Consider the following 27,619-nt stretch of genomic DNA (forward strand, 5'->3'; position numbering starts at 1 on the left):
ACTCCCTGCTGAGCTGCTTGTATTTGATGTGTTGAAGTTTTGGTAAAGTTTGAATAAATTCCACTTTATTTATAGGAACATTTCATCTGTGGACTCCTGCTTCCCCTCTCCTTGAGCCAGTTTGTGACGGGAACATGACATAAGAAAAGTAATTTATCCCTTTTTGATTCTGTGTATCTGGCGCTCATCCAGTGAGTTCACACTTGGCAGAAACAGACTGAATTTGTCTGGAGAACTTTGGCTTCAGCCAAGTTAGATAAACACACTGTGTCTCTGTCAAAACAGCAGTGTAGTTGTGGCACCCTGTGAGGGAATGACCACATGAATATTATTTTGTGTAAAACACTCATGTAACGGGACATTTTTCATTGCTATATGTATTTATTTTCAGTTTCTTTAAGAGGATAGAAAATCCATGTAACAGGGATTCATTTTATGTTAGAAAGCAGTGAGGGCGGAACTTTGGTGCTTGCTCCGGGGTTTCGGGGAGCAGTAAGTGGAGCCCACCTTCCGCTGCTTCCTCAGACACGTTCTGGAGGAAAGCAGAGACGCATCGTGTCTTCCTTACTCTGCTCTTCACCTGCTTTTACAGGTCGGTACACGGTGCTCGCACCGAAAATGTTGTTTATTGTCACCATGGTTACCCACGTTAATGTGAATGGGAGAGTTAAGGCGGTCCGCCAAAGTTATTTATATGTAAACACGGGAGAAAACCAGAGGAGTGTCCCGCGCGACCGCACCGCGAGCCCGCTCGTTAGGTGGAGCGCTCGTGAAGCAGAGTCAGTGCGCTCCTATGCTCTGTGCAAACGTGTTGTAATGCTCCAATCAAATCAGTTCTGTGAGATGTGAATGTTAATAGTTCTGTTAAAGTGACTGAGTAGATTAGCTAGTGTAACACAAGCACTCTGAGCAACTCTGTGTAGCTAACAGAGGCATTCATGGGTTGATTCAACAAGCTGTGTTTCATGATGCACTAAATAGTGATTTTGCCAGTAAATTACTGGAGGGAACAAATGTAATGTATTTACCAATGCTGTTATTGAATAGAACTGTTTAGCCAGTAAGACACTGCAGAAGACAATGTGATGTGTTTATTGATATGATAAAAGGATGTAGCTGTTATGGAAAGAAGTGTGAACTTGAGAAACTGAACCAGTTAAAAAGAGTATATTTCACTGATGTTGTGAAATAAGTAAATGTAATTGATGTGAACGAGGAACCAGCTGAACAGTATATTGAAAGCTCATGTTTAGTGTTTTATAGCATTTATTTGTGTGAAATAAATCAGACTCAGACACGTTCTGGAGGAAAGCAGAGACACATCGTGTCTTCCTTACTCTGCTCTTCACCTGCTTTTACAGGTAACATATTTGTCATCGAGGTCTTCATCCTTGGGACCCGTAACATAGTAACTTCTTCATTGTTATACTTCTATAGTTTTCCCATTTTGTGAGCTGTGGATGTGGAAAGTGTCTCAGTGACACATCCACATGAAAACGGCGTTACCTTCGTTCATTTGCACGTCAAATGAACGAGCTGTTTGGACTTTAACGTCACAGCTGATGCTTCGATACTCGAACTCAAGAGTTCAGCTTCCACTCAGAGGTACAAGTACACACAGCAAAGATAAACGTGTACACAAGGTGGAACCCACAAGTGCACAGCTCCAACCAGAGATGGGAAGTAATCCGATTACTTTTTTCAAGAAACGAGTAAAGTGAGGGATTACTATTGCAAAAAAGGTAATTAGATTACTGTTACTTTGCCGTAAGCACACTGCGTTACTAAAACCGCAGCTGTGTGCAGATGAACAATGGATAATCTATCGAGTGTGGAGAGAGTGTGAGCGTGCAGCGTTTAAAGCGTGGAAGCACTGACCTTACTTTGAGTTTGACTCTGTAAAAAGTGACAAAAACATTAGCATCCGCTGTTCACTGCGTGGGAAGACAACATGCTCACTCACTATGTGTTAATGGGCATGCTTATTTATAACTTTGATAAAATGTCATAAAAATAATTCCATGCCAGCTCACCATTGGTGATCAGGTAGTTTCTGTTCCAGTTCCAGTCCCATAAATCATGAAGCTTGCTGCCAGAAAAGCTTCAAATCTCCTTTGAAAGCTGTTTGTGGTCTTGATTGTGGGAGCTTCAGTTGTCTGACTCCAGCTGCCACACAGTGCTCACTGATATCATTTGCAAAAACCCCAGTGTGACAATATTTATCAGTGAAGCAGAAATCAGGAAGTGACGACTTTTCTTTGAACATTTGCTAAGGCTAAGCTGTGCTTTCTACCACAGTTGGGAATTTCCTGGTTTACAACAAATTATTGTGTCAACACCGCATAAGATTTCAAACTACAGGAAAATCACTGGAGTTATAAGAGGCAGACAACCACACACACACCACATGCATGCTGTTGCTATTTATTGTGGATTAACCTGTCAAGGGCAAGAACAAAAGAATTCTGCCTCAAATACAGGAAATCATAGCTTTCCTGTATTTCCTCCATTGTTGGCATGCTGGTTAGTGCTGTTGCTCCACAGTAAGAAGGTCCTGGGCTAAATTATCCATGAATGTAAACGGCTGTGTGTTTCTATCTGATAGACTGGTGAGCTGTCCAGGGTGTACCCTGCCTGGTAACCTATCACTTCAGGGTTATTTCCCAGCCCTGCTGCAACCAGGATAGAGATAGGAGGATGGTAGTTGTTGTAGACCCATTCAATTTCAATTGAAGGATTAAAATGTTCCAGGAGCTCAACTTACTCCATCTGAACATGTTTCAATCGTGTTTTATGAACACAACATGCAGCTTTACTGAATATGAAAAGGTTGTGTTGATTTAACTCAGTTGTTTAAGTTTCTGCCAAAGCAAAACCTTTGTGTGCAACCAGTGTCCACTATTGAATCAAGTAAATCCAACATGTTTTTGTCAGTGCAAAAAGGAGTTACGGTGCCTGTATTCCTGCACAATATTGTCCCGGGAGGGAGGAAAACTTTCTGGTGAAGTTTTGGTTGATTTTTGGGTTTTGCTTGACACTAGGTTGATTTTATCAGTGAGGTTTGGATTGTTTTCTTTCTCTAAGAGAGAGAAAGATGGTTTTATGCTTGGACATGTTTGCAATGGGCCCCAGTATTTGTTACTTTATTAGTATTTTATTGGTTGCGTTTGTTTGTGCTTTTGTTACAGTGCACTGAGATAAGAACATCTGAGAGGTGTGATCCACCGGTGGTGATATTTTGGTATTTTGTGAGTTCCCGATTTAACAAATCAGCTCTTTAATCCAGACCTGAGAGGTTGAACTTTAAAGCGCTATAAAATATTCTTACTGGAAACAGTGGCAAAGTGTTTTTCTCCATGATTATAATGGGCTTGGGAGAAATTCACTTATATGTGACATTGATCACATGAGAAGTCCTGAGCCTAAAAGGATTGCAGCGAGTCAATCCAGTCCAAAAACAAGGAGCTGTTTTCCTTTAAAATGATGACGTCATCTTGCTGGTGATGGAGGCTCGAATAGGCTGCGCGTGAGACTCCATTATCAGCAATATCTGGTATGAATGTGTGTGGATGTATGCATGTGACTGGACTGTGATGGACTGACGACTAAAAGTTTAACTGACTTGATACTGAGACAAAAACGGTGCCGACTTTAGGATTAGTGAATGTTCACAACAATTCACCCAGCCTGTAGAAGAAGGGTGGAGGTTTTGTCTTGCTTTGTTTGTGCAGGAGCAGAAGGATGACAGAGACTAAAGGGGGAGGCTGTAGCTTCACATGAGTGTGAGCTGCAGACTGAACCCTTTGGTTGCTAATGTTGAGTCACTGATGTTTGCATTAAGAAAATTGTGTTTTATTAGCTGTGTTTTAATTAAGGTATCACATTATATTGTTGGGAATGTTAAATGCTAAAGTGAAGAAAAGCTTTGATTTCACTCATGACTGAACATGTCATTATTAACCATAGCAGGCCACTGTAAAGAGTCAATTAACTGTTATAGAGGAAAAAAAGGCCAAAAACTCTGTTAATACCTATGAATAACAGGCAATGATAGACTTGTCACATTCAAAATAGAGATATGTAATAACAAACACGGGTCCGTGTCATTTAGGTTCTCCATTGAAATAGTCAATCATTTAGAAAAGTAGAATATATATATATATGTCTCAACGCTGTTTCTCAATAATATTAAAAACCTAAAAACTATTGTTGTGGAAGATAGAAGTCACTGTGACAGCCCTCTGACTGTGGAGGACGTTTGTAATCCTATTTCTGCACTTAAGGCCAACAAATCTCCCGGCACAGATGGTTTAACTGCAGAGTTTTATGAATCATTTTCTAATCTCCTGGCTCCGTTCTTACTGCAGCTTTTCATAGGAAGTGTAGAGAATAACATCCTCCCTCCTACTCTTACTCAGGGTCTCATAACACTTATTCCAAAGCCAAACAAAGACTTACTTCTTATTGACAATTGGAGACCCATCTGTCTGCTCAATGATGACTATGAGATTATGGCTTTAGTACTTGCTAACAGAATGAAAGAGTTCTTGGACACAATTATCGATGAGACACAATCAGGCTTTATGAGAAACAGACACCTTTCTAAGAACATGAGACTGGTTTTAGATCTACTTGATTACTCTGATTTGGTATCTGACTATAGCTTCATTCTCTTCCTGGATTTTTAAAAGGCTTTTGATACAATTGAACATCAATTTATTTTCCACTCTTTGGAAAAATTTGGCTTTTTTCTGTAAAGCTATCAAAACCTTGTACACGAATGGCAATAGCTCAATTAAAATGATTAAGACTCCACCCCGAGATTTGACCTGTTATACAAGGAATCAGCACAGCTGATAAGGAGCTCATCATCAGCCAGCTAGCTGATGACACCACACTCTTCTTGAAGAATGCAAATCAAATCCGTCCAGCCCTTAGTGTTATTAGTGATTTCTCTGAGGCATCTGCTTTATGTCGAAATCTAAAAAAATGTGAATTACTACCAATTAAAGGCTGCACTGCAAATGCTCTCTGTAACATTTCTGTTAAACAAGAAGTCACATATCCAGGACTGTTAATATCCAAAGACCAAAAGTCAAGATGCTCGTCAAACTTGTCAAACAGTGTTGGGGAATTCTCAATGGTGCTTGGTGCCATACCCTCAGGGACTTTAATGTTATATAAAAACACTGACAGCTCAATATCTGCCTCAGTCACTCTCCCTGATCCAGCTGAGTCAGCAGTGGGAAAAATCTGCTTTTCACAGGAACTTGGTAACAGCAATAAGAGAATACGTAGTTTATTCCAAGAAGATATCATGTCTCTCCCATATATAGAATATCTTACTGGAACCGACATGTTCCAGATATCACCTGGAAGACAGTCTGGATGATCCCATAAATATCTAATTGTGAACAAGGTGAAGGAAATCTCATATAAAATTCTTCATAAATGTGACCCAGCCAGTCACTATATGGTAACATTTAAAAGAGACATAAATACTAATTGAACTTTCTGTGGGGATCATCCAGAAACTGTGGCACATCTCTTTTGGTTCCTCTACACAGAGATTCTGGAAGAATTTAGCAGTTTTGTTATTGTCCATATTTTAAGGGAGTTTTCTTTACGATGGGAAAATGTTTTATTCTTTTTCTTTAAGTTCCCCAGGAAGAATGATAAATGTTTTTTTATAAAATATTTGTTAATACTTTTAGCTATTTTATATCCATAAATGTAAGTTTATTAATAAAACACCATATTTCTGCCTTTTTATAAGGATATGAATTGTACATACAATCAATTTCAGACTCAACCAACAAAAAGCCTCTCAGAACAATATTTATATGTTGATTTTTTTCGCCTACTCATATCATCATTTTTTTACTCCTGGTTCTGTATGTTCATGTTCTGTTCTTTTGTAAACTTCATCTGTTTGTATGTTGTATACTCATTGTGTTTCAATAAAGTTCGATTTAAAAAAGGTACGTTCTAAACGAAGCTTCAGACGTCACTGATCACGTGACTCTGGCCAAACGAATCAAGCCTCGACACGGTGCTTCTGAAGCAGCGCGTTGATCTTTCTGACACACGCACCGGAGCGTCAGCTTCAAGCGGACCATCACTACGTCTCACATCTAAAGGTGTCAAGGTAACTTTGAACTGAGTTCAGTCAATCTGGAGTTTTTCCAAGTTTTCTGTTGCTCTCTGTGAGAGAAGAGCGTTAAAGGCGGGGCTCTCCAGAGTCCAGCAAAACAGGAAACCACAGCTGGGTGTGTGTAAGTGTGCAAACCAATAGAATGCATCGTGGTGGGGGGGGCATCACGGGCAAGAAAAAAATAAAATAATCGGTCGTACCCATGCTTCCCCGACGTCATGCCAGCGCATATTGGGAAATTCGTAGGCACCGATCGGTTTTCTATCAGCCATTTGCTGGGAGTAAGGGCGCCCTCCGTTTGCGAGGTGCGCCTGCTGCTGGCGGCACAGGGAGGAGAGGGCGGGGCGGCGGGGAGTCTCTGGCTGGCTGGAGCGGCATCTAATAACCAACTCGCAAAACAAAATAAAAACAACAAACAGATATTATGATACAGACTTATAATCTGCACCGATGTTTTTTCTAAATTCTATAACGTGAGTGCGAGAGCCCTCGGTGCGCCTGCGCGCTGCTGAAGTCAAAGTAAACTTTATTGTCATCTCCGCTACAGACAGTCCAGCATATAGAGAGACGAGACGACGAGGCTGCAGTTACAGCGGTGCAAGTAAATAAACAATAAATATAAGAAGAGTAAGAAAATAAATCTACACTTTAGGACTCGGGGTAAAGGATCAATAACAATTTAATTTATAATTTACAGTTTGATGATTTAAAGTCTCACACAACCCGTCAAAAGGGGCGGGGCCGGCTGCTTCCAAGTAGAGCACATTTCATTTATAATGATGTAAATCCAAGCCCATCATGGATTCACGATCTGAATCCTGGGTTGTGTGAAATCCCAGAAATCAACCTTAGACAAAGTGAATCTGTGAACTAAGGTGTAGGTCTGTTAGGTTAATTGTGCTGATCCTCGGGTTGGGGGATTTGTGTTTGTACTGGAGCGCAAAATTCAAACCAATGGAAGATGGACAACAAAAGTTCAAAGCCATCAGGTGCTCAGGTTAGAAAAAAGAGAAAAGATGCAGGTAAGCAGACGTGTGATTGGATAATGGCAGGTCATCCTGAACCAATCAGACTAAACTCCAAACAATACATTATGTTACAGATTTTAATATTAATTAGTCATTGTTACTTGTTGATTTGTCCTTTTCTCATTGTGTGACGAATTATGACGACTGTTTGGTAGCTGTTATTGTCTCTCTCTCTCTCTTCATGTGTGTTTCTCTGGTGAAACAATAGTTTTGTGTTAATGTTAGGGCTGCACGATTTTGCATAAAATGAGAATCACGATTTTTTTTGGCTTAGAATTGAGATCATGATTCTCTCATAACAATAAATAAACATAAAACAACAAATGTCTCACGTTTTGTTGTTGCAGCAAAATGTTGTCCTGCTTGAAATTCCGTCTCCACCGTTGCTCGACGCTGCGTGTACAGAGCAGGTAGTGCAACAATAGAAAAATAGTTGCTGGACGGCACTGTGTAGCGTTTGCCGGTGGCTGATGCCCTCAGACATTGGTGTGTTAGTGGTTCTTGTCCACTAGGGCTGGGCGCTCATGTATGTACTGGCTCACTCCTTGGCGGCCGCTTATCGGGGCCTGGAGCCTGGGGCTCGCTCGGGCCACTTCGGAGGCGGGGTGCCCCCGGCCTCTCGGCCTGGGGCTCGGTCACTCAGGCGCAGCTGGCTGCCGGCGGAGCTCACGGGCGCGTCACTGCAACTCTCCCTGGCTTCTGCTCCGCGGCTGCTGAGTGAGCCCTCATCTGGGACTCTCCTCAGCTCTTTCCGGGACAGTGGCGCAGCTGCCCCTCTGTTGGTCTTCCTTGGTCTCTCTTTTGATCTCCTCCACACCTGCTTCACGCCCTGGAGGATGGGGCTGTGGCCCCCCCACATCCTCTAGCAGATTATTACATGAAGGAACCTTTTAAAAAACAAAAAACAAGCGCGTCCATGCTCACAGGTGTACACACGGGTGATCACACCCACAAACTACACCCTTTTTGGCTCCTACCTCAAAGCACACTGTGTTCTGTTGATCTTATGTGCTGCACAATAATGTTTAACATTTAGTATTTACTGTCATATTCCCATATATCATTGTGATGTTGTTTATTCTATTACTCTTGTTCTCTTCTGCTTGCTTTCTTTTTTCTTTCTCAGCAGGTGATCCAGGTGATTGATATATGCATTTTTTTTTTCTCTGCCCGTTCTGTTGGTTTTTGTCTTTTGCCCTTCTCCCCCGTCCCTCTTCTCAGCTGTTTCTCTTTCCCTCTTTCTTTCTCCCCTTCTTTCCCCCAGTCAAGTCTGTCCCGTATTCAGTAAGTGAAAATAAAATAAACAATAAAAGGTGAATCAAATGGACCATTACGGCAAGGCTGGGATGGTCAGTTTGGTAAAGTAAATCCGTTGGGCATCTTTCTTTGCCTTTAGACAACAATTCTGATGCAAAAGAGCCAAACGGGACAGGCCAAAAAACAAAACAAAAAAAAAAAAAAAGGTTCCCGTTATTGATGTTTGGGTGGTTGACCGGGACGGATTTTCTCCTGTCACTTTCTCGTCATCCCTGACGTGCTCTCCGTTGTTGTTTCCCTGCTAATTTTAGCATCACACGGCACAGCTTCTGTATCACGTGGTATAAGGCTCCGCCCTTGTCATTTGTTGAGCAGGAAGAGTGAGCGCTTGTTTTCATGCAGAGTATGTCCCGGATCAAAATGCGGTACATTTGATCCCTGTTGTCTTTGCTTGATGATTGGTTTGAGTCTTGACATTGCTGGCGTTGCATCTTTCAATGCCAGCAATGGCAGGTATCAGTGCTCAAACCTTTTGTGTTTGTTTCCAACAAGTTGCCCACCTCGGGAAACAAAAATGTGTTCTTTTACTTGTCAGATGAACATATGAGACACTTTGACTCTTCAGTGCAGTGTGGAGCCTAACAAAGATCTGTTTTGTGTCCCAGCTGATCAGCAGGAGGAGGAGAGTCTGACAGAGCAGCAGAGGAACATTTTCAGCTACTTGGACTCAGCTCAGCCACTACAGAGGAAACAATGAGCTCAACACAGAAGGTGACAGACAGAGCAGGACCATATGACCAAAGATATTTATCACCATATACATTGGAACATTTGCCATAACGATGTAGCTGACGATAGAATTGACACCAGACAAAATACTTTACAGCTGCACAACTTTATTAAAAACTGTTAAGGTTCAAAATTGAGGAAGGAGAGTACAAACCAGCCTTGGTCCAGAAGGTCTTGGTCAAACAATGATTTTAATGAACACACGTGTGGGAAGACACTCTGTACGCAGACAGCCAGTAGTCCTCGACTTAATCAAAGCATGAACAGATATTTTATAGCATCAGGGTTTGTTTACTGACGCCCCTTCATGCGTCACCGGTACATTTTATACATAGATCAGATCAACATCATCATGACTTTTCACCTAGAAAATCATCTTCTATTTTCATGGCGTGGTACTTTCCGTTCTTATCTTAAAGTGAATTGTTCCTCTTTCTTGTCTAGACAACAAGGACGGTTCCTCTAAATAAATTTAACTAATGTGTGTGTGTCACGACCTCACATGCTCTTTGTGTCACCTCTTCACCTACTGTCTGTGTCTCGTCCTCAAATGCTCTTTCTCAATTCACCTGTTGCACTTCTGACCTTTTACCAGACCAGAGGCTCACTGAGACTATGTGTATGTCTTCTACTAAATAAATGTTTTAATCAAGAACCTCTACTTAAACCTTAATATAAAATGACCTGATATAAGTGTTTTGTAAGCATGTATTGCGATTCCTTCTATGGCTCCAAGTCACTTGCACAATAGATTGTCCGAACATCGCGCCGAACAAAGCTTCCGACCCCCAATTAATTGACCGAGCTCCAACTCTTTAATAAGCACAGATATGCATTGTGTATGAAATAGTCATAACTGCTTAAGGCCTTCTTAAAGCTATCTGTTACATTGTTAAAGCCTCGTCTTAGCCTGCGGCTCAAAATAACTTCCACTTCTGCATACAACTTCCTGTCAGCCTGCAAGTCAGTCTTTCTGAAAGAGACACTGTTTAAACCTCTGAATGCAATATCCATGCTGCAGATTATATTCTTAATGCAATGGTACTGATGACAATTATTTAACAATAGCAGTAAAATAATTTCCCTGCTCCACAGAAGACACTCTGTACGCAGACAGCCAGTAGTCCTCAACTTAATCAAAGCATGAACAGATATTTTATAGCATCAGGGTTTGTTTACTGACGCCCCTTCATGCGTCACCGGTACATTTTATACATAGATCAGATCAACATCACCATGACTTTTCACCCAGAAAATCATCTTCTATTTTTATGGCTGGTACTTTCCGTTCTTGTCTCAAAGTGAATTGTTCCTCTTTCTTGTCGAGACATAACTGATCTCTCCTCTAAATAAGTCTAACTAATATGTGTGTATGTGTTGACCTCACATGCTCTTTGTGTCACCTCTTCACCTCCTACTGTCTGTGTCTCGTCCTCAAATGCTCCTCAAAATAACCTGCACTTAGACTCTGCTTTCGGTTTCAGTTCTGCAAAAGGCACACTCTGCAAACCTGCAACTTCCTGTCAGCCTGCAACTTAGTCTTTCTGAAAGACACACACTGTTTCAACATCTGAATGCAATATAAACTCCAGATTATATTATTAATGCAATGGTAATGATGACAATTATTCAACAATAGCAGTAAAATAATTTCCCTGCTCCACACTCCCTCTCTCGACCTCTGGAACACCAGAGGTCGCAATACATTGTGTCCTCGCTCAGACCCTCTCTGGTGGTCTCGGACCTCGAGATCTCCAGGATCCTCGTCCCTCCTGTGGTCGCCGAGATCTTCTGCAAAGGAAACAAAACACCTTTTCCTGCACCTCCCTAACCTATCCTATCTGGGACTCTTTAATCAAAAGCCTGATCCTAATTATCTTCTTAACTTATTGACTTGTATTTATATATATTCTTCAACATTACTCATCCCTTTAAAACGCTTTAAGCCCTGCTTTCACGTCCGGTTGCTCGCTCTATTTTTCCCTTATCTGATCAGAAATCCCAACTTATGTCATGTATATACGTGTAAGCAGGTCTTCATTGCTTTTCCTATGTATTTTGTTAATGTTCAGTAAGTGTAAGCTGCTTTCTTCATTGCCTCTATATGTTATAGTCAGGTTTAATTCATGCATCTTTTCCCTGATTTCTTAATTCAAAACTATCTCACTTCTGATTCTTTCCAGAAATAATTTCACATGTAACACTTTGTGTATGTGTGTTTTCTATTCTTGTTTACCCCTTTTTCTTTGTGACGGTGGACATCTCTAAACCATCATGAGTTCAAGCTTCACTTTCAGTCCAATTACACCCTGTATTCTCACAGTCGAAGTCGTCCGGCTTCACCTCTCACCGGTCACTGTCCTCTTCTCTCAGTGTCCTTTTGTTATCTTGAATTCCAGCAAACACAGTCTGTTTCTTCTCTGTTTCTCTTCAGTATTTTCCTTTTGGATCAAGTCCCAGCCTGGCAAAATACCACATTCAGTGCCTTTAAACAGTCACGTCACACTGTTCATACCAGCCTGCTGTCCACCGTGCATGGTTCATCACGTGGTTTCTTCTTTTCTGTTGATCCTTTCACTCGTCCCTTTCAAGATTACTCCAAGCAAGACAAATCTGACAATCAGTGTCCAGTGCTTTACCACCGTTCATTATCCCACTGTTCAACTGCCCAGCCTGTAATTTACAGTACATGTTTCCACCTCGTGGTTCCTTTCATGCTGCTGCTGGTGTCGTCAGTGTGGTTTCCGTTGCACTGTCTTTTGCCAGCTATTAATTCTTCTCAAGTCCACGATGTTCTGTCGGTCTTCATCAGGAGATTAACTGTCCTTTGAGCTTCTTCTCAGGATGGGGACAAGTGCGAGGTCAAGCTGTAAAATTTTAAGCCAAAATCTGGCCTGTTTTCTCCCAATTATGCTACTCTAGTGGTTTTGGCGCCGTACTCAAAATTCCAGGTTGAGAGAAGTCCACCTTTATTTATCTGTAATCTGTGTTGACACACTAAAACATACAATTAATATCCTTTTCATTTCTTTTCTCAAAACCTCCATTCGCTTTATCTGCCTAGAGTTTAACTCATCTGATTCTCTCTCTGGGTGCTCACTCGTCACCTTATATGGGCATGCAAACTTCCTGTCACCCACACCATTTCCTGTTACACACACACAGCACGCAGCTGCTCTGCTGTTTCTCCAGGCTAATCAAACTTATTTTGTATTTACAATCTACAAACCCTCTGTAATTCTACTAACTTTTGATCTAAAATGTAGCATCATTCACACAATGATTTCATAATCCTCTCACACACACCTTTTAAATAAACTAAACTCTTATAACATCACTCATGCATCTCTTAAATTAAAAACACTTTCAAACTTTAAAACATCCTACTTTACATCACCCAAGAAATACCTCTCACACCTTTATTCATCATTCAAAACCTTCTAGTCACCGCATTCACACAAGAAATTGAAAAAATAAAACACACCAGCAACTATTGCTGGAGAGAAGTTACTACTGAAAGTAATATGTTAATCTTAAGTATACACAGTGCACTCAATATATTTATATATCTACATCCAACTTCAGTCAATTACTATACATCCCCTACGGCAACTCAAAACTTTATTTATAGTCCTCTAATAAACATAAATGGCATTTTAAACACACACTCAACAATGTTTGCAGCAGTATTTGTAAAACCAACCGTGGCTTAAACAGTTCACTGCTTACTCATTTGCATTTTCACACTCACACACACCGTCTAAAAATAGCTCCAGCATTGCCTCAGACTCCTTTCACACAGAGATCTATTATTTTATATTCACAAAGACGTCTTATATTTACAACTGCACAGATTTTATGCCTTTTAACACCTACCGAATTTCGAAAAATTTAAGTTAACGGTCTAACCGATAAAAGTCCAACTTTTTTGTAATCAATTAACCAGTATCTGTCCAACAGTTTCTGGCCTCATCTCTAAAGTCCCTAACTCAATTTAAAAGTGTCCAACACCCAAGGTCCAACCTTTGCTGCCCAAAAAAGCGCAGATACCGTTCCAAACGGTAAGGAGACTCCAACTCCTAGCTATTTTGGAGGTTCCCAAGTTCTCCCCGGTTGCCAACCGTACTACCCCTATTCGCCGATAGGTCAGGGCCAAGCGTCCTTGGCCGGGAGGGAGCGTTACCTCCGAGAACTGCGCTTCCTAGAACCCCCACGGTTCCGTTCTAAAATAATTTATAATACTTTGAAACAACAGTAAAACACCCAACAAAGTGTAAGACTGAAGCAGGTCCAACCTTATAACCAAAAAATAACCAAATTCCCTAAGATACTAAAAACATTGAGCAGTCCAACTGCTTTTCCTTTTAGCGGTCCAACCGCATTCAATCATTACCAGCAGTCCAACTGCTTTTCCTTTTAGCGGTCCAACCGCATTCAATCATTACCAGCAGTCCAACTGCTTTTAAATCCTCAGTACTGTCATGAGATTCTCATCAAAATCGAAGCAGACATTTACCGGCAACTTTTACTGAATAGACATTTAATTTTATCATCCAATTCAGCACACTTCGGATAAAATCAACAGGCCTGTGCCTACCTCTTTTTAAAGGCGCCTGTCCCCTCAGTTTGGTTGCCGGGTCACGCCTGCCTGTCTGACCACAACGGACCATACATCACCGTCTACACCTCCAATCCTCCCTCCTCAACCACCGGACGAAGCCCCCAAATGTTAAGGTTCAAAATTGAGGAAGGAGAGTACAAACCAGCCTTGGTCCAGAAGGTCTTGGTCAAACAATGATTTTAATGAACACACGTGTGGGAAGACACTCTGTACGCAGACAGCCAGTAGTCCTCGACTTAATCAAAGCATGAACAGATATTTTATAGCATCAGGGTTTGTTTACTGACGCCCCTTCATGCGTCACCGGTACATTTTATACATAGATCAGATCAACATCACCATGACTTTTCACCCAGAAAATCATCTTCTATTTTTATGGCGTGGTACTTTCCGTTCTTGTCTCAAAGTGAATTGTTCCTCTTTCTTGTCGAGACATAACTGATCTCTCCTCTAAATAAGTCTAACTAATATGTGTGTATGTGTTGACCTCACATGCTCTTTGTGTCACCTCTTCACCTCCTACTGTCTGTGTCTCGTCCTCAAATGCTCCTCAAAATAACCTGCACTTAGACTCTGCTTTCGGTTTCAGTTCTGCAAAAGGCACACTCTGCAAACCTGCAACTTCCTGTCAGCCTGCAACTTAGTCTTTCTGAAAGACACACACTGTTTCAACGTCTGAATGCAATATAAACTCCAGATTATATTATTAATGCAATGGTAATGATGACAATTATTCAACAATAGCAGTAAAATAATTTCCCTGCTCCACAAAACCCATCAATGTATTTTCACTGAAACAAGCAGCTGTTGTTTATGTGCATTAAAGTTATATAAAAATGTAACAGTGCAAATGCAAATTCCTCGCTGACAGTTTAACCAAAAGGCGTTTCCAGTGGAAACTGGCCGACACATCCTGAGCATAACCATGTATAATATCCACTAAACTTCAGAAGAGGTTATACAGTCGAGGCCAAAAGGTTTGAGAATTGCATAAATATTGGAACCTGGAGAAGTTGCTGCTTAAGTTTTTATAATAGCATTTTGCCTGCACTCCAGAATGTTATGAGGAGTGATCAGATGAACTGCATCGTCCTTCTTTGTCATGAAAACGAACTTAATCCCCAAAAAGCCTTACCACTGCATTTCATTGCTGTCATCAAAGGACCTGCTGAGACCATTTCAGTGATCGTCTTCTTAACTCAGGTGAGAATGTTGGCGAGCACGAGGCTGGAGATCATCATGGCTGTATCCCGATTCAGGTTCTGCAGCTTTAAAGTCCTCAAGGGCCGCGTACTCAAAGACCGCTAAGGCCGAAGTGCGAGGCTCGTAGGCTCGTGAAATGGGACGTCTAGCCTCCGTCGCGCTTCCCGGGTTGCCTAGCAACCATGATACTAACAGCTGGAAACGTTTCATACAGCTTTGTTTGACAGAAATGAAGGAGAACATATTTAGTTCATTTGTTTCTTTTTATTTTATTTTTTGTGTCCCGTTTGGATCTTTAGCCATCAGAATTGTTGTCTTGAGGCCAAGAAAGATGCCAAGCGGATTTATTTTACCAAGTGGATCATCATGGCCTTGCCATATTGGTCCATTTGATTGACCTTTATTATAATTATGAATTTATTTTATTTTCAGTTGCTACAAACGGGACAGACATGACTGTGGGATAGGACAGGGGGAAAGAATGAAAGAAAGAGAGGGAGAGAAAGAAAACCAAAGGGGAGAAGAGACGGTGAGAGGGGGGGGAAGAAAAAAAAAAACACAAACAAAACTCCTGGGTCACCTGTATGGAGAAAAAAAACAGAAGAGAAAGCAAACAACAAAGAGCAACATAATAAAAACAGCACCATCACAATAAACTAGCTAACAGTAGATAACAGTAGATACTAAATAATAAACGATATTTTGCAGCATGCAAGATAGACAGCGCACAGTGTGCTTTGAGGCAGCAGCCAAGAAAGCTGTAGTCCGCGTCTGTGAACACCTGTGTGTACACCTGTGTGCATACCTGTGTGGATCAGCATGCTTGTATTCCAAAGGTTTCTCCATGTAACGATCTGCTAGGGAGTGTGGGGAGCCACAGCCCCGTCCACCAGGGTATGAAGCAGGTATGGAGGAGATCCAGGCCCCAGATATCAAGAGGTCCCAGAGTACAAGGACCCGAGGAGGACCACCAAAGGGGGGAGGAACCGTGCCACCCTCCTGGGAAGAGCTGAGTAGAGCCCCAAAGGAGAGGTCACCCCGCAGCTACGGAGCAGAGGCCAGAGGGGGTTGCAGTGGCGTGCCCGCGGGCTCTGCCGGCAGCCAGCTGTGCCAGAGAGGACCGAGCTTCAGGCCCAGAGGCCTGAGGGCATCCCAACCCCCGGGAAGGAGCCCAGCCGGGCCACAGGCACCAGGCCCCGCCAATCGGCCACCAGGAGTGAGCCGGTACATACATGAGCGCCCAGCCCTAGTGGACAAGAACCACTAACACACCAATGTCTGAGGGCATCAGCCACCGGCAGGGAGTGTGGTGAGGGGAGATAGGCCTCCGTACTTTAGAGGGCCTGAGATGAACCCAGAGAGGTGGAGTCTAAGACCCAACCTGACATATAGACACAGACGTGCATTCCCACCCCATATGCACCACCAAATACTCGGCACTCACCCAACGTGTAGACAGACACAAATAGACACTGCACAGACAGTCGCACTCCCCAAACATACTCTATATCCCAGGTCCAGGTACCCCCACCCTCAGAGGGGCAAGCCGCACCTAGACCCAGGAGATGTAACCCTTCTCTCTGGGGTGGAGGCAAGCGGACCACCTCCTTATCTGCAGTAGCAGGGAGGCCCCGCATCCCAGACCCCAGTCTGAAAGCCAGCCCTGACGGCTAACAGAACCGGGGTGAGTGAAGACCTCACTCATTTGTTTCTACATGAGCTCTGTGTGATTTGATGAGTATCTGAGGCTGAGACCACAGGACTGTGAAACATGATTGTTGGGCTTCATTTCTGTGCTGAACAGTCGTTTAAGATTAGCTGTAAATAACAATTAGCTGATGTTGTTCATGAGACTAAAGTCATCTCACTGTGGTAATGTAAATATAATATGGCCAATATTATAGTTATTATATTAATCACTTCACTCACAGACAAGTATCTGTGACAGTGTGTATATAGATGTATCATATATAAGAGACAAATATTGTTCCTTCAGTATGTTGGCATTATTACATTTGGCTCAATGCTTATATGTGTAAAAAGCAAATGTAGGAGCTGTGATAACTGTGTCTGATAGAATGAAGAGTAGACTGATATATGAAATATATAGAGGTTTTATATAAATAGAGTGATGTGTATATATAAATAGAGTGATGTGTATATATAAATAGAGGTTTTATGGAGATGCCATCCTTGTGTTTTAGTGGCAAATAAATTTGGCATCGGCATAACAATGAAATGAGATCCCATGCCTTCTAAGGATAGAACCCAGAGGCAATAGATACAGTGAAAAGAGCAGTGGCCCTAAAATTGAGCCCTGTGGCACGCCGCATGACAGAGGAGCAGAAGACGATTCGTAACCGAGAAGGCTGACAGAGAAATATTATTATTATTATTATTATTATTATTATTATTATTGATTGCTTATATTTGAACAATTGTGAAACCTCACTGTGGATGTAAGAGTGAAATTATGTGGATATCTTGAATCCACTTTATTGTGTAATATTTTATGTGAGTATTTGACGGAAGACGAGCAACATCTGTTGTGGAAGCTAACGGGGTTCCTTTAGAATAAACAAACATAGGATTTATTATCACTGAATAATTCTGTATAAATCTATACAAATTATAGAAATATGTAATAGGAAACAACAAAATAATCAAAATTATAAAATTGTGTGTGTGTGTGTGTGTGTGTGTGTGTGTACAATCAGGAGGGATGGGCATGATTTTAGTGTTTGAACAGTCATGAATTATCTTTAACAGCAGGTTGGATGTAATGTGTTAGAACTACCAGCAGGTGGGGATAAGAGACCTTTAAGGTGTTTGGTGCCACGCTCCACCTTCAGGTTTAAAACTAGTGTTAATGGAGTTTGAAGGTTGAGTTTGTTCCGCGACTGCATTTCACTCACTGCCTCTGTTTGTATCTCTGTCACTGCAGGACCAACATGGAGCCAGAAGTCAGCGCTCTCAGGAGGCCGACAAACCTCACAGAAGAAAGGGAGAGAAAAAACACACCTGTGACGAGTGTGGGAAGGGTTTTACTGTGAGGGCTAAACTAAAACAGCATCAGGTCATCCACACTGGAGAGAGACCGTTCAGCTGTGACTTGTGTGGAAAGTCTTTTTCCTTCAAGGGTTCCCTAAAAAAACACCAACTCATCCACAGTGGAGTTAAAGCGTACAGCTGTGATCAGTGTGGCAGAGCTTTTACTCACAGTAGCAGCTTACAGAGGCATCTAGTTACCCACTCTGGAATTAAGGCATACAGCTGTGACGAGTGTGGGAAGGGTTTTACTGGGAAGGCTTCACTAAAACAGCATCAGGTCATCCACACTGGAGAGAGACCGTTCAGCTGTGACTTGTGTGGAAAGTCTTTTTCCTGGAAGCGTTGCCTAAAACAACACCAACTCATCCACAGTGGAGTTAAAAAGTACAGCTGTGATCAGTGTGGCAGAGCTTTTACTCACAGTAGCAGCTTACAGAGTCATCTAGTTACCCACTCTGGAATTAAGGCATACAGCTGTGATCAGTGTGGCAGAGCTTTTACTCAAAGTAGCAGCTTACAGAGTCATCTAGTTACCCACTCTGGAATTAAGGCATACAGCTGTGATCAGTGTGGCAGAGCTTTTACTCACAGTGGCAGCTTACAGAAGCATCTAGTTACCCACTCTGGAATTAAGGCATACAGCTGTGATGAGTGTGGGATGGAGTTTACTCTGAAGGCTTCACTAAAACATCATCAGGTCATCCACACTGGAGAGAGACCGTTCAGCTGTGACTTGTGTGGAAAGTCTTTTTCCTGGAAGCGTTGCCTAAAACAACACCAACTCATCCACAGTGGAGTTAAAAAGTACAACTGTGATCAGTGTGGCAGAGCTTTTACTCACAGTAGCCACTTACAGAGTCATCTAGTTACCCACTCTGGAATTAAGGCATACAGCTGTGATCAGTGTGGCAGAGCTTTTACTCACAGTAGTCACTTACAGAGTCATCTAGTTACCCACTCTGGAATTAAGGCATACACCTGTGATCAGTGTGGCAGAGCTTTTACTCACAGTAGTCACTTACAGAGTCATCTAGTTACCCACTCTGGAATTAAGGCATACACCTGTGATCAGTGTGGCAGAGCTTTTACTCACAATAGTAGCTTACAGAGTCATCTAGTTACCCACTCTGGAATTAAGGCATACAGCTGTGTCGAGTGTGGGATGGAGTTTACTCTGAAGGCTTCACTAAAACAGCATCAGGTCATCCACACTGGAGAGAGACCGTTCAGCTGTGACTTGTGTGGAAAGTCTTTTTCCTTGAAGCGTTCCCTAAAAAAACACCAACTCATCCACAGTGGAGTTAAAGCGTACAGCTGTGATCAGTGTGGCAGAGCTTTTACTCGTAGTAGCAGCTTACAGAGTCATCTAGTTACCCACTCTGGAATTAAGCCATACAGCTGTGACATCTGTGGAAAAACTTTCAGCCAGAGAGAGAGCCGAAATAGACACCTACGCATTCACACCAGACATGATGTGTACTGCTGTGAACAGTGTGGCAAATACTTTACAACAGACGCACAGTTACAACAACACATGTTTACCCACACTGAGGAGAGACCTTATCAATGTGACCTGTGTGAGAAGACTTTTAAATCTCCACGTCACCTGAGACAACACCAACAGATCCACACCAGAAAGAGACTCTACAAGTGCAGCTACTGTGAGGTATGTATTTATATTGTTATCTTGTCATTTTAGCCTGACTGTTTGGAACAACTCTGCTCATTAAACTGTGTTAGCATGTTAGCAATTCTACTGCATGGAAAAGCAGCTCTGAGTGATTATTCAGATTTTCCTTTCAGTTATGATTTTAGTATTACTGTAGTATTATGGTGGTAGTATTGTAGTTATTGCAGCCCAGTAAACTGAGTGTGTTAACTGAAACAGTCAAATGTAGTTGGACGTCTGCAGAGATGCTCTTTATTTCAGGCGACGTTCAGGATACAAATGTTGAAGGACTGACTTACACTGTCTTTGTGTCTTTGTTTAGAAGCAGAGCGACACAGATGGATCCAGTTCTCAACCCTGTCATCACTGTGGTGGTGGGAAAGACTTTCATTGTGACCTCTGTGGAAAAACTTTCAGTCAGCAAAAGACCCTAAAAGTACATCAACGTAGACACACTGGAGACAAACTGAAATACTGCAAAGAATGTGGGAGAAGCTTCACCACACCAAGTGATTTAAAACGACATGAACTGATTCACAGTGGGGTTAAAAAGCACCTCTGTGATCAGTGTGGGTCATCCTTCACCACTGAAAGTCAGCTTAAATCACACAAAGGAGTCCACACAGGAGAGAAACCACACAAGTGCAGACACTGTGAGAGAAGCTTCTCAAAGTCAGGTCATCGTAACAGGCATGAACGTGCACACATGGAAGGAAACTACAGCTGTGACCAGTGTGACAAGAGCTTCAGGAATCTCAGTTCATACTCTGCACACAAACGATCCCACGTTACTAATAAACTGTTTCACTGTTACCAATGTGCCCAAACATTCACCTCATTGTCTGCTCTGTGCAAACATCAGCGCGATCACTCAGGGCTGAAATCACTCCCATCACTGGATCACAGTGAATCTGAAGACACAGAAAGATCCTCTGGTTTCTGTGTCGGACTCAAAAAGCTTGAGATCAGGCTCCACAGAGTTCAGATAGAATCATTTAAACTTGTGTTGAACTGAACTGGTTGCTGGGCTGAACTTCTACATAATACAGATCTACATGGGATCTTTTCTGTTGTTTTACTGAGTCAGTTTTGTCCTTTTTTCTCTGTCCTGGTTTTGCTCGTCTGTAAATGATTGAAACTCAGTCAAATAGTTCATTGTTCTCCAGCAAAACGTTTTGGAAACTCATGTTTAACCTTTAAAACTCTGACATGTTTTAGCACACAAGGCTTCATCGGGGAGTTCACTCATGATTGGACCATGAGAACAAAGGATTTTAGTTCTTTCAAAGAGAGTCTTGGAGATGTTTGATGTTTCTGTTTTTCTGAAACCACCTGAAAGAAAAACTATTTTTCTTGCTTTATGTAGTGTGGAAGTTTTTAATGTTTCTTCATCTGTGATGTTCTTGAATGTGTTCACGTGAAGATGGTACAAATAAACTGTCCTTTCAGCTTTAGCTCCTAATTTATTCATTATTTATGGATGTAGCACAGCAGCCGTCTCTTGATTAACACATGGAGGGCTCGGGATCTGATGGTGTCGTCTCCCTAATTTGCCCACTCAGTAAATCTCACTCATGGCCAAGAAATTGAAATAAACCTTGTTTCCCTGCTGGATAGTGATCCACTGTAACTCTGCTCCTCCTTCCTGTTTAGGATTTCTGTGGCTGAAGTAAAATTCCCTCCATCCATCACTTATCCCAGCTAACCCAAAGTGAAATAAAGTTTTGCTGGTCTTAAAAAAGCATTACAATAATGGGCATTACCAATGCAAACTGAATGATACAGAAGATGAAAGAAGAGACTTTGATCAGTTAATAAAGCTCATGATCTGGATTCATTGTGGCTGCTACACAGATACTTCTGGGTCACTTCTCTCAGTTAGGAACCTTCCTCACCAAACTGACTGTTGGACCACACCCCTGGTTTCATGAGAAATTGTTTCAGCCATGATTTCTCTTCCTGTATTTCAGAGTAAAGACTGAAGTGACAAATGGAAGCATGTTTAAAAAACACAATGTGAGAGAGACGTTGAGGTCCTTAGAAGTTACCCTGGGTTTTTCTGTCACCCTGCTAGATGTTACACACCTTGTTATTGGACTGATTTCTACTGCTGGACTACTCCTGCGGAGAGTAACAATACTCTTACTAATTAGCTCCCTTTCACACCTTTGGGGATATTTATTTTTGTGTTTGCAGCGCTGTGAGCCAGAACAGCGAGAGAAAAATCTGCAACAGCGACGAGCCGAATGCTTACGTGAATCGCAGCAGCTGCACATGTGCTACGCTGAATTAGAGGATATCTTTGCTCTGGGTTTCTATTTCTACTTTTTCATTTCTATATGATTCTTCTTGCATCTAAACAAAGATGATTCAATTTGCTAAATGTTGATGGCTCTTCGTGCTCAGGTGTAAATGAGACGTAATATTTGCTCTTGGTTTGGTTCTCCTGTACAGAACCTTGCAGTACAACAGAAACCTAAAAACATTATTTGTAGTTGTTATTCTTAGTTGTTCTGCTGCCTAAATACCACAGGGTCTGATTATGAAGTTATTGAGCTGCACATACTTTACGACCTGCTTAAGTTCGAGGTCACAGCGTCTGTAGAGCAGCTGGAACATAATGAAGTCTACAAGGTTAAAGTTTTCTCTTCAGTTATTGTTCTTTCTGCTGCTTGGTTTGATGGATCTGAGAGCTTTTGTTTTTATTATTGTTATTATAATTATCATTAATACTTTACTCTCTAGAAGCTTTAAAATAGTGTTTGTGTTTGAAAAAATTGATTTAAGAATTGAACAGAAACATCTGTCCTTCTGAAAATCGCCCAAAGGCACGGAGACAAAGTCAAAGGATGCAACCTGTAACTTTCTCTTCCTTCATGTCAGGACCATCATCCATGATTTATATAAAATGCATATAGCAACAGTAGCACTTTAGTTTGGACTTTATGATTTCTGTAACTGGAAAATATTATTTTGTTTAAAGACAGAAGAGACCGCATAGTTGCAACATCAAAGGGAAATATTAATTAATTAGCATCAAGTATATTTGTTGCTTAAGCGTTTGCACTATAACTTAAGTAGGATTATAACTTTTAAGGAAGGAAAGATTTCAGATATTTAATTCACTGCTTCAGTTATTTTATATGAAATTAAAACATTTACGTTGGTCAAACATGATGCTCTAAATCAAATAAAAGTTTGAAAATAAATGATGTATTTTTAAATGCTGCAACAAATGTTCACAAAAAGTAACTATAATTAAAACCAGTTAAACAAAATCAAATGTTTGAATCATGCTTAACCAAATGCCAGGCTGGAGAGCTGAACCTAAAGTATACGTAGAAAGATTTCAACATCTGAGCAGTTTTTAATGTTTTTATCACATATAAATGTCACAGCAGTGGGTCCTGGCCCAATGCTTTGTGTTTTTGGTTTTCTTTGACTCTTATTTTTCTTGGTTTTTGTTCTTCTTATTTATCAGGCTCTCAGTAATCTTAGTTCTCCCTCCCTCAGTGTTCATTTCAGCCTGTGTTTAGTTTCTGTTCCCGTGTCCCACGTTTCATCGTTTCATGTCGAGTCAGCCCTGTCTCTCTGTTTCCTGTGTCTCCCCAGTCAGCCCCGCCTCCCTCGGGCACTCATGTGTGATACAGAGTAATAAACCTGACTACATTTACTACACTCTCTTTATTACCTGTTACTTTAAAATTCATACACTAATTATGTCTGCCCATCTCTCTAATGTGAAGGTCAAAGGTCAACATCCCAGTGACATAAGAATAATCCCAAAGGGGCAAAGGCAGCGGTTAATTTAGCACATTTAGCATTAAGGGTACAGCAAGGATGTACTTTTACTTATTGTGGCAGGGGTGTGGTCTCTGGCCTGCTGCAGTGGAGGCTGGTGGCGGGACATTGGACGGCACAGGTGAGGGTGATGGAGCTCATGACTCTCCCCTTTATAGTGACGGAGGAGACTGGCGTGGGGGAAGCGTGTAGTGGAGGAAGCCGAGGAGAGAGCTGGTTTCTGGCTACAAAGACGGCGTCAAACCAGAAAAGATTGCTCGTGGTCAAATGTCAAAGGAGCTTGCAAAGAAAAGCGTCTGGACTTCTTTAAGTTGCTTGAAGACGTTTCACCTCTCATCCGAGAAGCTTCTTCAGTTCTAAGGTCAAATGGTGGAGAGTCCCAGATATAAACCTAGTGGGAGTGACCCCCCACAGAGGGACAAAAGGACCCCCTGATGATCCTCTAATCGCCTGAGCCAAGGTGTGAAACTGGGTGTGGGTCCCAATCAGCCAGAGTTTCGGGTGGGTTCATTGTGAAACCTGGCCCCACCTTATCATGCGAATTCCTGAGATCAGATGGCCCAGGATGTGAGTGGACGTTAAGGCGTCTGGGAAGGGATCTCAAAACTGGATTATAGATGGCAGAGAGTTGGTGTCGTAAACCCCGCCTCTGTTCAAAGATGGTCGCTCACAGTGGACATAGATGCTTCTTTCACTCCTCTTTCAAACCATCTGTCCTCTCTGCCCAAAATGTGAACATTGGCATCCTCGAAAGAGTGTCCTTTATCCTTAAGATGCAGATGGACTGCTGAGTCTTGTCATGTGGAGGTGGCTCTTCTATGTTGTGCCATGCGCTTGTGAAGTGGCTGTTTGGTCTCTCCAATGTAGAGGTCTGGGCATTCTTCGCTGCACTGTACAGCATACACCACGTTGTTAAGTCTGTGTTTTGGCGTTTTATCTTTCGGGTGAACCAGTTTCTGTCTGAGCGTGTTGCTGGGTCTGAAATGCACCAGGATGTCATGCTTGGAGAAAACTCTCCTGAGTTTTTCTGATACTCCGGCTACATAGGGGATGACAATGTTGTTGCGTCTGTCCTTCTTATCCTCCCTCGCTGGTGTCTGATCTTCTTTTCTGTGCCTCTTTGCTAACTTTAAAGTCAGCAAAGAGGCTCCTTTGACTACGATGACCTGGATGACTGAGAACCTTCACAGACACTTGTGGTCAAATAATGTGTCAATCACCTGTGAATCAAACTGTGTGTGGCTCAGTTCATGTCACAGTGTTGTTTAGTATATCTTCACTTGTCTCACTCTCCTTCTGTTCTGTCCATCAGGACGATCCTCAGCGCTTACACAGATCCTCCATCGATGTTGTAACTGTTGGCATGATGACATTGTATATAATTTGGATTATTTCTTTATCTCAAGATCTATGTCATGATTGTAAATTGTTTAAGCTGTACATTACTGTTTGTTTTTTGTAGTCAACATTTTGGTGCTTTGTGCTTTTATTTTGAAAGTCAAGTTCGCTTACAAGTTGCGCTAGAATAAAGGTTTTTAGTGGTTTTTTTATAAAGGTTTTATTATTATATAATAATGATAATAATAATATCAATAACATTGAGGCACATTGTGTGGAGGAGGTTCAGTCATATCCTGATCATCCAGACAGATTTGATGGTTTTTATCCTCACCTGCTGTGTAGAAATGGTCTGACTGGTCGCTGTTACTGGGAGGTCGAGTGGAGAGGAAGAGTTTATATATCAGTGAGTTACAGAAGCATCAGAAGGAAAGGAGTCAGTGCTGACTGTGTGTTTGGACTCAATGATCAGTCCTGGAGTCTGTTCTGCTCTGATGATGGTCCTGATTCTGTCTGGCACAATAACAGTCGAACATCCATCTCCTCCTCCTCCTCCTCCTCTGTCCCTAACAGAGCAGCAGTGTATGTGGACTGTCCTGCTGGCACTCTGTCCTTCTACAGAGTCTCCTCTGACACTCTGATCCACCTCCACACCTTCAACACCACATTCACTCAAACTCTTTATCCTGGGTTTATGTTCTTGTCTCCTGGTTCCTCAGTGTCCCTGTGCTGAGTGGAGTGTAAAGAGTGTCTCCTGTTACAGAAACACTCTGACTGTTGAACAGATAGTTCAGTCTGTACATGTCTGTCTCTTTCACTCACAAACACGTTTTCAGATTCATGGATTCAATCAGTTGATGTTTGAAACTCTTCTAAATGATTCCTTGTAAACTTCTTCCTCTTCAGTCACAAACAAACAGGAAGTGATGTCACATGTGTTCCTGTCCACACAGCAGAATGAGTCTATTGCTGACAGTGATGTACAAACAGAGTGAGCATTTCTGAGGCCCAAAATAAACTGAGTAGTTCACTGAATGAACAATGGACTGTGAGCTCAGTTCCTTCATCATTAGTATGGATTATATATGTATATGTATTATATTAGTATCATATATATCAGGTGCTGCTGCTTTCAGTCATTGTGCAAATGTGCTGTTTGTAAGCTTGTAAAGCTGCAGTCAGCTGAGACTGAAGAAGTCACCTGATCAGTGAGCAAACGTTTCTGAAAACGTCCAGATGAACAGAATCAACCTTTTGGGATCAGCCAGCAATGCAGCATCATTGTTGTTCAGCTTCAGAGGTTTGCAGGAATGAACTGATGACCAGAAACAGCTGCAAAGTCCAAGAAAATACCAGCTGGAGTTCAGCTGCATTTGAAGAAGTCAAAGAAAAGTAAGGATGGCAAAGGGCGACGTTTTCTTCCAAAGAGCTGCAAACATGGTCGACGCCTCATTAGAAGAATCATCTGGACATTTGTGAGGAACTCTAACCAAGAAAGCAACGTCACACAGATCCAACAGACAGTTTCCATGACTGCAAGTGTTGAGTGGAAAAATGCTACATTGCATTATTGCATCCTCTCACCACAGGAGGCGCTGTTGGCACCACTGATTGCTGATCAGCTGTTCTCTGATGATCTGATTGATACTGTGAATAACGGGACTCACTGAACTCTGTGACACAGTGAAGATTACAGAGTTTAACTTCAACATCTGACTGACGTCACACAGACAGAAGGATGAACCAGTGAGGCACAGAACACAGTTACTGGAGATACTGGATCAGCTCCATGTGAACCTCTGATGGAGAAGCTGCTGAGCCAGAGAAACATCAGGACATGACAGCAGCTGCACTTATCTAACAACATGTAGCAGAGCTGATCTATGTTAGAGGATCTATCACAGCAGCTGCAGCCAAAGTCCAACACTGGATACCAGCTGAGCCTGTGCTGAGTGTAGTGTTACAGGAAAAGGGCAGAAACACTGGTAGCTCCCAGTGATGCTGACTGGGGCACAGAGCTGAATGATGCAGCATCAGGACACTGTTTCAGTCTGACTGACAGAGAAACCTGTAGCTGTATCTACATGTGAGGCAGAGGCCACACAAGCAGCTTTCTATGTTTCACAGTGACTGAGATCTTCAGTGGGGGTGGACATGCTCCTGTACAGACCTCTGAGGAGAACCAAGGTCCAGTCAAAGAGTCCAGTCTGTCCTCACAGATGTGAACATGTGCTTTCATCAGGTCTGCTGTCAGCTAGCAGGCTCACATCAGAATCACTGTTCCTGAAAAACACAGTCTGTGTGACATCATCAGTCAGCTGATGGTCCCAGATCTGAATGGTTTCTGTCTCTACTGAGGAAGTCAGAGAATATCACTGAGGTGTGGATCAGGTCTGAGTGAGCTGTGGAGGGACAGCTTTAAACAGTCCACAGGTCTCACGTCCTGCTCAGTCTGGTAGCAGATACCTCGTATTGTTCCAGATGTGCTGACATCAGCAGCAGCACAGCTGTGTGATACATGAATCTCAGTTATTGATCCAACACACAGTAAATACAAAGATCAGGATTTCTGAGAGTAATCATTATGAGTCTGAACACATGATCACTGAATGTTAGTCTCCACAATAATAAGCTAACACAAGCAAACACAGCTTTCAGCTCTTATTTTGAAACTGGCTTATTTAGAGAGCTGTGATGTGAGCGTGCCT

The 27,619-nt window shown here is 42.1% G+C and overlaps 1 protein-coding gene across 4 annotated transcripts; it reads left to right on the plus strand.

Moving 5' to 3' along the window:
- The first annotated feature begins 522 nt into the window (after positions 1 to 522).
- On the plus strand, positions 523 to 21,226 carry LOC308399051 (uncharacterized protein). 4 transcript variants are annotated; one of them, XM_080885998.1, is made up of 5 exons: positions 523 to 592; positions 9,105 to 9,210; positions 15,914 to 16,276; positions 17,997 to 19,769; positions 20,095 to 21,226. In XM_080885998.1, exons 3-4 carry the CDS (start codon positions 15,960 to 15,962, stop codon positions 18,103 to 18,105), a joined length of 426 nt encoding a protein of 141 aa, XP_080742124.1. In that variant the 5' UTR covers positions 523 to 592; positions 9,105 to 9,210; positions 15,914 to 15,959; the 3' UTR covers positions 18,106 to 19,769; positions 20,095 to 21,226. The 4 variants fall into 4 exon arrangements, 1 of the variants encoding a protein (XP_080742124.1); XR_013972067.1 differs by lacking the exon at positions 15,914 to 16,276; XR_013972068.1 differs by lacking the exons at positions 523 to 592; positions 17,997 to 19,769; positions 20,095 to 21,226 and adding an exon at positions 1,027 to 1,361 and having other exon boundaries at positions 9,105 to 16,883.
- The last annotated feature ends 6,393 nt before the right edge of the window (positions 21,227 to 27,619 follow it).

This window comes from Rhamphochromis sp. 'chilingali', assembly GCF_963969265.1.
Source record: "Rhamphochromis sp. 'chilingali' genome assembly, chromosome: 1".
NCBI lineage: Eukaryota > Metazoa > Chordata > Actinopteri > Cichliformes > Cichlidae > Rhamphochromis > Rhamphochromis sp. 'chilingali'.

Coding starts and splice junctions, on each gene's coding strand:
- LOC308399051 (XM_080885998.1), top strand. CDS start 15,960: ATGGAGGAGATCCAGGCCCCAGATATCAAGAGGTCCCAGAGTACAAGG. Junction 16,277..17,996: donor CGGCCACCAGGAGTGAGCCG/GTACATACATGA, acceptor CTGTCACTGCAG/GACCAACATGGAGCCAGAAG.